We start from the raw sequence: 12,136 nt of genomic DNA, 5'->3' as shown, positions 1-12,136 counted from the left end.
AAGATCTAAATAATGGAGAGATATTCCATGTAAATGAATAGAGTCAATATTTTGAACAATTGGTTTTTGAAATGAAAAATCCAATACCATTTGCATTAGCACCAAAAAATTAAATATAAAGTATAAAATAACAAAATATGTACAAGATATACATGAGGAAAACTACAAAAATCTAATGAAAGAAATTGAAGATCTAAATAATGGAGAGATATTCCATGTAAATGAATAGAGTCAATATTTTCAAGATGTCAGTTTCTCCCAACTTAGTCTATAGATTCAACACAATCCCAATGAAATCCCAGCAAGTTATTTTGTTGATATTGGAAAACTGATTCTAACATTTGTACACAAAGGTAAAAGACACAGAATAGCCAACACAGTACTGAAGGAGGAGAACAACAGAGAACAGACACCACCTGACTTCAAGACATACTGTAAAGCTACAGTAATTAGGACACTGTGGTATTGGCAAAAGAATGGACAGATAGATCAGTTGGACAGAAGTAGAAAACTCAGAAATATAACCACACAAATATTCTTTTTTTTCTACCCCCCCCCCAGGAATACTGTTGAGAACTATTTATTAATTTTTTTCTTTTTCTTTTTTTTTTTTGAGAGAGTTTCACTCTGTTGCCCCGGCTACAGAGCAGTGGCTCTCATACCTCATTACATCAAACTCCTGAGCTCAAGCAATCCTCCTGCCTCAGCCTCCTGAGTAGCTAGGACTACAGGCGCCCACCAGCACGTCTGGCTTATTTTTCTATTTTTTTGTAGAGAAGGGGGTCTTGAACAGGCTGGTCTTGAACTCTTGACTTTCAGCGATCCTCCTGCCTCAACCTACCAGAGTGCTAGAATTACTGGCATGAGCTACTGTGCCTGGCCCCAAATATTCTCAGCTGATCTATTGAGAATCTGAAGGAGCAAACGTATCCAATGAAAAAAGGATAGTCTTTTCAACAAGTGGTGCTGGAACAACTGTACAACCACATTCAAAAAATAAATAATTATTGAGATACACATCTTACATCTTTTACAAAAAAAAAAAAAAAAAAACCTCAAAATGAATAATGGACCTAAGTGTAAAACACAATATTATAAAACTCCTAGAAGATAACATAGGAGAGCATCTAGGTAATGTTGGGTTTGGCAATGATTATTTATTTATTTACAAATCTTTTTTTTTTTCCTTCAGTTTTTAAAATTTTATTGGCCAGGTGCGGTGGCTCATGCCTGTAATCCTAACACTCTGGATAGGCCGAGGTAGGAGGATCCTTTGAGCTCAAAAGTTCAAGACGAACCTGAGCCCTAAACAAGAGTAAGATCCATCTCTACTAAAAATAGGAAAAATTAGCAGGATACGATGGTGCCAGCTACTTGGGAGGCTGAGGCAGGTGGATCACTTGAACCCAGGAGTTTGAGGTGCTGTGAGCTAGGCTGACGCCATGGCACTCTAGCCCAGACAACAGAACAAGATACTATCTCAAAAAAAAAAAAAATTATTATTTTCTCACCAAGTTGTGATTTGAAGAGCAAATACTGGTTTGATTCTCTTGGTTATTATCCCTCATTAGACCCTAACCCAGTGTAGTTGCACGAAGCAGGAGTCCAAGAGATAATGGTTTAAAACAGATAGGGAACCCCCTCCCCCAACTGATGTGCCTGGACACACCCATTGTCCTAGCCTCTCCATTCCTAGAAACCTGGACTCTCCCCTCAAATATCCTTCCTGTCTCATCTACAGCATTGACTCAAAGCAGGGGCAAATGCCCATCCCAAATGGCAAACACTCCTCCTCAGCCAGTGACCTCAAATTTCCGCTGCCCCTAGACAGGTTCTCCAACCTTCAGAAAAATGGCGAGATGGACCTAGGCCCTTGATTCTAAAGTTAGCCCTTTCCCGCAAATATCACCAGCACAGGCTTGTCACATATTTTTGCGGTGGAACGTTTCCTTAGTGAGCTGGTTTACTCCCACAAGAGTAACCAATGCCCCATTTCAATTCTCAAGGAAACGACTCTGCGTCCATCTGCCTCAGCCTTTTCTCCCACTGCCAACACAGCCGTTTCTCAGGGAAATAGCCCAAGTTGCGTGGCCGGGTGGTTATCGGCCAACAGTTTTCTAACGCAAGATGGAGACCGGCAATGATCTTTTAAACATAACATCAAAAAGGCAAAAGCACAATCCATGAAAGAAAAAAAAATGGTAAGTTCAACTTCATTAATATTAAAAACTTCTGTTCCATCAGAAATACTGTTAAGAGAATGAAAAGTGCAAACTGGGAGAAAGTTTTTGCAAAACATAACTGATAAAGGACTGGTATTCAAAATATGAAAGAACTAGACTTCAACAATAAGAAAACAACCCAATTTTTAAAATGGGCAAAAGATCTAAACAGACACCTCACCAAGGAAGATATACAGATGGCAAACAATCATATGAAAAGATGCTCAATATCATATATCATTAGGAAATTGCAAATTAAAACAATGAGATACCACTACATACTTGTTAGAATGGCTAAAATGCTAAACAGTGACAATGCCAAATGCTGGTGAATATGTGGAGCAACAGGAATATTCATTCATTGTTGGTAGGAGTGCAAAATGTACCGCCATTTTAGAAGACAGTTTGAGAGTTTATTTCAAAGCTAAGCATACTCTTACCATATGATCCAGCAATTGCATTCCTTCTTATTTACCCAAATGAGTTGAAAACTATGTCCACAGAAAAACCTGCACACAAATTTTTATAGCAGCTATATTCATAATTGTCAAAACTTAGAACAAGCAAGATGTCCTTTAATAGACGAATGGATAAACAAACTGTGGTACATCCATATAATGGAATACTACTCAGCAATAAAAAGAAATGAGCTATCATGCCATAAAAATCCATCCAGGAACTTTAAGTGCATATTGCTAAGTGAAAGTCAGTATGAAAGGCTACATACTGTGACTCCAACTATATGACTGACAACTGAAATGAGTGGCTGAGACAAGGATCTCAATCAATCAAGGTTTATTAAGCCAGCTTTAGGGTGCATCTGGGGAAAACATGAATCACAGGTGCATCTGTGGTTGTTTTTCTGAAGAAATTTTCAGGAGATTTAGTATTTATACATTTCCTTAAAGGAGGGAAGGTGTATAGGAAGAGGGGCACTTAGTAAGGCAAATGGTTACATTCTTCTCAGACTTTAGTTAGTGCCCAGTAAATGTACATTTTACATAGATGAATGTTTGAAGAGAAAAGGGGAGTAAAGGAAGAATCAATTATACAGATGTCTCTGGGTAGGTGGAGGAATGGTTGATCTTGTCTCTGTTCTGTACCTGGGAATCAGCATTATCAGTGTAGAATCGAACAATTAGTTTTAGGAACTAGACTTAGACTGTAGACCTAAAATTACGATTGGCATGTCCTTGTTTATGGGAGGCCAGCAAAGAATTTACTTATGAGTGATCTGTGAGGGCAGTCTTTTGTAGATTCCTGAGGCCTTTTGCCTTTCTGTGGGGATCTGGCTAATGCTTAATGTTAGTAAACAGCTATTCATTTGGAAGAGGGCGTTCCATAACTCAGCCTTCTGGCTTGACCTTCCCTTTTGCATAAGGAGTTTGGAGGCAGTGGGTCCTGAGATGTTTATTTTCCTTTACGTGACTTTTTAGAAAAGAAACTATAGAGACAATAAAAAGATCAGGGGTGGGGCAGGATATGTTAATGACAAAAATAGGTGGTGCATGTGGGATTTTCCAGTCAATGAAACTTTTTAGTATGATATTTTAATGGTTGATACATGTTATTATACACTTTTCAAAACTTAGAAAATGCACAACACAGACAGTGAACCCTAATGTCAACTATGGACTTTGGTTAATTGTACTGTATAAAAAAATTTCCTTAATCCAGAATTTTCAAGGTGTAATGCTGTGGCTCACTTCCTCATCATGAATGGATTCAGAATGAGAAAAAGTTAAAAAGTTTGGGCTATTGGAGAAGTTGCCTTTTATCAATAAAGCTATCAGGAACCTAAAAAAAAAAGTACTGTGTCAATATTGGCTCACCAATTGTAATTTTGTATTATTAAAATACAAGATTTTAATAATAGATGAAGAGGGAGAGGGATTAGGAGGGGGATATCGTAACTCTACTTTCTGCTCCATTTTTTCTGCAAAACTAAAACTGCTCTTAAATAATAAAGTCCACTAGTTTAAAAAACAAAACAAACTAATACTCAGCAAAAGACATCATTAATAGAGTGAAAAGAGAAGTGGAAACAGATATTTGGTATTTATACATAACAAAGAGTTCATGTGCAGAATGTGAAAAGAACTTCAGTCTTCAATAAACTACACTACACAAGGGCCAGGCGCGGTGGCTCATGCCTGTAATCCTAGCACTCTGGAAGGCCAAGGCCAGAGGATTGTTTGAGCTTAGGAGTTAAGAACCAGCCTAAGCAAGAGTGAGACCCCCCATCTCTACTAAAAATAGAAAGAAATTATCTGGACAACTAAAAATATATAGAGAAAAAATTAGCCGGGCATGGTGACGCATGCCTGTAGTCCCAGCTACTCGAGAGGCTGAGGCAGAAGGATTGCTTGAGCCAGGAGTTTGAGGTTGCTGGGAGCTAGGCTGATGCCACAGCACTCTAGCCTGGGCAACAGAGCCAGACTCTGTCTCAAAAAAAAAAAAAAAAAAAATACACTACGCAAGGGGCCCAAAGCTAACTTCTGGAGCACAGTGATTCTCAGTCACCTGGTGGGTGATTTCAATATTATGGAGCGGCTCAGATTTCTTCAGAGGAGGGGTGGGAGAGAGAAAGGAATGAAAAGCCAGAAACCACAGAGTGACAACCTCCGCCAATCCTGAGTTACCAGCAATCCCAGAGAGAATCAAACCTCCTGATTCCTGGGCAGGCACTGGAAGTAGACTTAGGGTCCAGGGAGCCTTTTACTCTCACTGTTGTAGTCTCCTAGGTTGACCCAGCAGTAGGGTTTTCCCTTTTGTGCTGCCAGGGCTAATCTTCCGGAAGCACCAGCCATCCTCAGAACACTGGGTGAGGAGTGGTTTGGGCTTCTCCCCAGCCAATCTGAAGAAGGCCTCCTCTACATTGTCCAGTTGGTAGAGGTGGGGTGGGGACGGTAGGAGCCCCTGAAGCTTGGGGATCTGTCCTCACCCCAAGATGTGCACACAGTGCTTGATAATGAGCTTCAGGGACGATTTGTCCCTCTATTCAGTTTAGATTTGCCACTGTTATTTTTGTCTTTATAGTATTTTTTTTTGAGACAGAGTCTCACTCTGTTGCTGGGGCTAGAGTGCCATGGCATCAGCCCAGTTCACAGCAACCTCAAATTCCTGGGCTCAAGCAATCCTTCTGTCTCAGCCTCCTGAGTAGCTGGGACTATGGGCATGCACCACCATGCCCGGCTAATTTTTTCTATATATACTTTTTTTAGTTGTTCAGCTAATTGCTTTGTATTTTTTTAGTAGAGATGGGGTCTTGCTCTTGCTCAGATGGGGTCTTGCTCGAACTCCTAAGTTCAAACAATCCCCCACCTCGGCCTCCCAGAGTGCTAGGATTACAAGGTGTGAGCCACCCCGTGCCCAGCCTGTCTTTATAGTATTAAATAAACTAGACTTGGATTTTGCCTAGTAATTCTTTCATATCACAGCACGTCAATAGTTGAAGTGGGTGAGGGAACCCAAAGGTCTCAACTGATGTAGAGGTGCTTAATGTTCCCTGAACGAACACTGTGACCACTTCATGATTTTTTAGTGTTTTGCTGCTCTGGATAAATAGTATTATTTCCCTAGATACCACAAAGGTTTTACTCATGTGCATGTTATTATAGCAAGTTTACCAAGACGTGACAAGATTCAGTTTCCCTTCCCTTGCTAAGGATCATGAAGCCTCCTTTTCCCCTAGTGAAGTGTCCCAAGACCCTCTGGCTCGCCAAAGCAGTTCTATGAAGGGGTATTAGGTTACGTTTATATATAGAAGAAAACCTCAGGAAACAGGGTATGGTGGCCTTCCAGCCTCTGCTCATGTGCTTTTCTCTTCTTCCTTCCTGTAATGTAGTTGTATCAACCACAAAGTCTTTAAAATCTTTTTTCCCTAGCTTTGAGATATAATTGACAAATAAAATTGTATAAATTTAAGTTGTACAATGTGATGATTTGATGTATGTATATACTGTGAAGTGATTACCACAGTCTAGTTAGTTACACTTATTTGTTGTGGTGCTATTTCTATTATTTGTGTGTGCTATTTCTTTCTGTATCTTTTGACCTTTCACCTTTGTGGTCCTTCAGCACTTCTGCTTCTTAAGGTCGTTATCATCACATACCCTGAACAAGGGCCCACCAAATCTGTTAGTGTGCATACTATCCAAAGAAGAATTTAGTGGGATGAGTGGGGAAACGATGTTGTTTTTAGTTACCTAAATGAGGAGTAGGCTAGGCAAATTAAGTTTTAAAATGACTACTCAATGACATGGCTTGTTTTGTTTACCTGCTCACCCATTGGTGAGGGAGGGAGTCCCACCCTGGGATTCTGAGGATGGCCAAACACATGACACTGGCATTTAACAGATGCGACTGACAATAGTTTATTAGTAAGTATTATTATATAATACTTACAGCCCAGGGGAGGAGGACAGCAAAGGGCCACTCAGGAGCATAGTAAACAAGCAGGGGCTATGGGATGCAGGCTTTCTAGTAACAAAAGAATGAGGTGACACCTGGTTCCCACAGAAGGATGTGATTGGCTTCTTTGAATAATTTTGTGGGTTATGAAACCCATTAGGTTGAGGACCAGGTGGAGTGCAGCTGGTCCAGTTAATGGGGAGTGAGGGTGGTACTAGCCCTGTAGGGAACCTTTGAGGCTCAAAGATATCAAAGCAGCACGTGACTTTTTTTTTTTTTTTTTAGCACATGACATTTTAAACCTGCTCACTTTAACTTAGGGAAAAAGTATAGTTTTTCAGAAAGATTTATAATATATATCTTTGTTCCCAACTCTCTTTATTCGTATGTCCTCTTTTTTTTTTTTTTTCCTTTGTAAATCTCAATGATACACATCTCTCTTTCAGTTCCTCTCTAGGGGGAAAAAAAAAATCTCAGAAATACCCTTGACCATCCAGCACTCCTGTTGCACTTGCTCAAATATTGGTGGTGGAATTGAAGAGACATCAGGTACTAGAGTCTATAAGGCTTCCTGCTGTATGTTAAAAGCTATGATAAAAGCTATGCTAAAAGCTATGGTACCTCAAGCTCAGTTCCCTTACTGTTCACTATAATCACGTGAATGCTTACGTCCCCATTTGCTTTAGTTTATCCCTTTAACCTCTGGAATAGGCAGTCTGAAAAACATGGGTGTTGTCTTCAACACTGACTTTAAATGAAATATGCTTTTCACTATTAGAAGAACATGAGAAATTATTTAGAAAATTTATACCAGTGAAATAAAAATTAGGATATTTCATTATATTCACATTTTTATGGAGATGGTATAAATAATACAGCAAGCAAGAAAACTCTGGGGGTGCTAATTGTTCACCCTTACCATATCAAAGTACTTATTTCATTTTGCCTTGTTTCAAGGCTCCAGTTGGAAATACTTGGGAAGTTGAAATTGTCAGCCAGATGGAACAGTCCATAAATATCTATGACAAAAATAAGTAATTTTGGCAGAAAGAAGTAGAGAGAACATCAAATTTTCCTGAAGCTAGACACCTTGAAATTTAAAATATAAATCCAAGACTTTCACAGATCTGTACATGTATATTTGAGGAATTTTCAACCAATTGGATGTATTCCCCCATGAAACATGCAGATGTGCTTAGCTTTCTGGTAGTAGAACCTGTGCCAGGTATGAAAACTGACATTCTAAGCATCAAATACGTTTGGCAGACACTTGTGTAGCTCATTCAGTGTTTTTTAAAAATTGAATTATTCACCAACTGTTAATAATTTAGATATTTTAAATAAAAATCTAGATTTTTTTTTTTCTTTTTTGGAGACAGGGTCTCACACTGTCTCCCAGGCTACCATGCAGTGGCATGATCATAGCTCACTGCAGCCTTGAATTCCTGGGCTTAAGCAAATCCTCCCACCTCAGCCTGTCTAGTGTAATAGCTGGGACTATAGGCTCATACCACCACATGAAACTGATTTTTTTTTTTTTTTGTAGAGATGGGGGTCTCACAATGTTGCCCAGGCTGGTCTCAAATTCCTGGCCTCCAGCGGTCATCCCTTCTCAGTCTCCCAAAGAACTAGGATTATAGGCATGAGCCATAGCGCCCAGCCAGGATTTCTACATTATCTTGAAAGATTAAAATCTGGCATCACTGGGCTAGACCTCTGTAGATGTACTGTTCAGTTCATTCCAATCCCTACCTTCCAGCTTCATTTTCTGTCCGGGCCCTAGAGGCATTTGAATTTGCTTCTTAGAAGAATGATTACCTCAAAAGAGGATTTTATTTAATGGCAGAGAAAACTAAACAGAAACAAGGTAAAGTCACTCTTGACCATCTTAATAGGTTATTTGCAAAAAAATGGGAAACCATAAATTGAGGAAAATTTTAAAAGAGGATGTTTCTTGATTTAGTTTAAGTAATAAAACATACTGTGTCAATAATTTGACTTTTATGGCCTTTTCTAACCTCAGAGAGCCTAAAGCATTTTCAAAACTAGATATAACAGCTCTTTCCACAGTAATTTAGCTAGTACACATTTCCGAATATATTAAGTGTTTAAAGAATGGTTACTCCATATATATGTGTCATGTATTTTATTAAGGGTATATACAAAAGATGAGTAAAACATGGATTTGAAGTTGATGAATTTACAATCTAATAGGAAAAACAAATGAACACATCAAAAAATTCTGCCTAGGAGAATTGGGAAAGTAAAGAAAATAGGCATTAGGTGGGACTTTAAGGATAAATAGGATTTTGAGATTGCATTAGTCAGGGTCTCCAGAGAAACAGAATATTAATTTATTAATACTCTATTATTTAATGCTATAGTATTAACTATATATTATTGTGTGTACATATATAGAGAGAGATTGACTGATTTTTAAAGAATTGGCTCCTGTGACTGTGGAGACTACTAAATCCAAAAATCTGTAAGGCAGGCTAGCAGGCTAAGAACTCAAGCAGGATTTCTGTGTTACATTCTGGAGGCAATATTCCTTCTTCCAATGATACGTTTTTGCTCTCAAGGTCTTTAACTGATTAGATGAAGCCCACCCACATTATAGAGGGTAGTCTCCTTTCCTTAAAGTCAACTGATTGTAGATGTTAATTGCAACTACAAAATACCTTAACAGCAGCATCTGGGCACACAGCCTAGCTAAGTTGACGCATAAATTTTAACCATAACAAATTTGTAGGGAAAGGATGAAGAAGCTGTTAACAACATATCAGTAACTGATATTTCACAGGAGTAGTATATGCAGTTTCTTTTAAAGCGTGCTGGATAGAGTAGTAGGTTATATCAAAACTTGTTTTCTGGGCTTTTTATATCAAAACTATGTTTTATTTGCGGGAGTATAGCTCCTGTGGAAGAGGCCATTTTTTTTTTTTTTTGAGATAGAGTCTCGCTTTGTTGCCCGGGCTAGAGTGACTGCCGTGGCATCAGCCTAGCTCACAGCAACCTCAAACTCCTGGGCTCAAATGATCCTTCTGCCTCAGTCCTTCTGCCTCAGCCTTCCAAGTAGCTGGGACTACAGGCATGTGCCACCATGCCCGGCTAATTTTTTCTCTATATATATATTTTTAGTTGTCCAGATCATTTCTTTCTATTTTTTAATAGAGACAGGGTCTCGCTCTTGCTCAGGCTGATCTCGAACTCCTGACCTTGAGCAATCCACTCGCCTCGGCCTCCCAGAGTGCAAGGATTACAGGCGTGAGCCACCGCACCCGGCCATGGAAAAGTCCATTTTAAAGAAATTCAAAATATTGCTTAGGTAACAAAAGCATAGAGGAACAAAACCAGGAACTTGAGTCCATCGTGAGGAAAATCTCTTCCCAACTCCCTCAGTGCACCTTAAAAAAGGGAAGTAACTTAGTTGGTGAAGTGGATAGATTGGAATAGCTTCCTTGGGTTCATTACGTCATCCATCCATCTGTTTTATAATAAACCTATCCGGTCGTTATAATTTACTCCGATGCTTGGGACAGAGAGAGTGAGGGATTTATTTAAAGTGACACAGACCGATACTAAAATTTCTTGACTCCAAGACTGACATCTTTTCTGCTGCTGTTTTCAGACATACATCTCCTGGGTGCAAGGATCGCCTCACAAAGACTTAAAGAGCCCTAGGCTCCTTCAGGGAGGGTGTGGAACCGCGAGGGAAGCTGGCTGGAGATTGGAGAAAATAGAGACGCCGAAACCTCCGACGCTCCTAAAAGGCTTGTGTAGAAGACATATTCCCGATTTTGCTCACGCTCAAATTCTCTCTTCTACTCTCTCGAGAAGTAGAATGAAGATTGGGACTCTGGAGCGGATTTAAGAAAGAGGGCAGATGCTAGAGTCAAGGCTAGGAAGTGGGGGGCGACCGTGGGCTCTCTTCGCCCAGCCCCGGCTACTGGGAGCCCCTCAGGCTATAGAAACCTCCGGAGAGGGGCGGGACGTTACTTCCTAGCTCAAGGGATGGCGGGTGGGCTGGGTGTCCTGTTTTCTGCTTTCTGCTGTCCAACAAAAACCTTTGTCCGCAGCCTTGGCAACAGTTTGCCCCTACAGTGTTCAGCTTCATTTGTCACTGCGATTTTATCTTATAATATGAAGTTAAAGAGCTTACGTAAATTCTTGGCTGTCCTGCCAATTTTGTGTTTTGTTTTGAGACAGGGTCTTGTTCTGTTGCCCAGGCTGGAGTGCAGTGGCTTCATCATAGCTCACTGCAGTCTCAAACTCCTGGGCTCAAGTGATCCTCCTCTGCCTCAGCCTCCCCAATAGCTGGGACTCAGGCCAACATGCCCCCCTGAGTTTTCTATTTATTGTAGAGATGGGGGTCTCGTTCTTGCTCAGACTGGTCTTGAACTCCTGACCTTAGCAATCCTCCTGCCTCCCAAAGTGCTGGGATTACAGCATGAACCACTGCACCTGACCAGCAAATTGCTTTTGATAAGTGCAACTTTGAAAAAAGGGAGAGAAGAATTTGTTGATACTTTATGATTGTAATATTTACAAAGATGATAATTGAAACAAAAAAATATGGGCTTTCTTTACAAAGAAGCCCTTGGTGACTTGCGTGTGTGTTTATATACACAAATATATGTGTTAGAGCCGGTTCCCCTCGGCCCCAGGAACAGAGACGCAGAGTCACCGAGGCTGCAAATGGCAAAGGAGTTTATTGGCTAGCTCGAGCTAGGGTCCAAGTCCCAGAGCAACAATGCAGTGGCCTCTTCAGTATCGGACCCCCCCCCCCGGGGTAAAAGTTAAGCTTTTATACCTTTTCTTGTTTTACACACGGCACACAGGTTTCACACAGCACGCTGGGCACACCTTTCCCCCTCCCCTCCTTAGTTCATTGGTTCCTTTAAAAGTGGCTGATCGTGTTGACTCCTGATTGGTTCCTTTGAAAGTACCTCCAAGCCTCGGGATTTTTGCACTGGCGCCAGCTATGGTCAGCGTCATTTCAGGGAAAGGGCGGTGGGGAAAGGGCGGCGTCATTTCGGGGAAATTGAAACTTAGGCCTACTCCAGGAAGTTCAGCCTGTCATGGAGTCACTCCTGCTCTTACTCCTGTTTTTCATTCTGATTAACTATATTTAACAAACAACTAAAAGCAAGCACGGTTACAGAAGCAAGTAACATCAGTTAGAATCAGAGAGAGAGAGCACATTTGTCTCTAATCTCAAACAATTCGTCTCACACAAAGCAAAGTACATTCTCCTACTATCAATTCCAGTGTTTCATATGTAATGTTACATATATATAAAACATGTAAGTTTCATTTGTACCCCAAAACTTTTTACTATTTAGTGTAATACTACCTTTTGAAAACTACTACTTGGTAAGCAACCTGACTGAGTTGCTTCCCCTTCATTGTTTGATATGCTCTTAGGGACCATAATCTATTTAAATAACAATGCCCCTAAATAAACTATGATTAGGAAGGCAAGTTATGCTAATAAAATA

The 12,136-nt window shown here is 40.2% G+C and overlaps 1 protein-coding gene across 1 annotated transcript in view; it reads left to right on the top strand.

The window, feature by feature from the left end:
• Positions 1–12,136, top strand: part of LOC105826367 (zinc finger and SCAN domain-containing protein 12-like) — a 27,748-nt gene that overhangs the window by 1,726 nt on the left and 13,886 nt on the right. The window contains 1 exon segment of the mRNA XM_012664338.1: positions 6,303–6,361. Coding sequence (XP_012519792.1) covers positions 6,303–6,361 — 59 coding nt within the window.

The sequence above is a fragment of the Propithecus coquereli genome, unplaced genomic scaffold (assembly GCF_000956105.1).
Source record: "Propithecus coquereli isolate 6110/MARCELLA unplaced genomic scaffold, Pcoq_1.0 Scaffold882, whole genome shotgun sequence".
NCBI lineage: Eukaryota > Metazoa > Chordata > Mammalia > Primates > Indriidae > Propithecus > Propithecus coquereli.
This window is presented reverse-complemented; position numbering and strand designations above follow the sequence as displayed.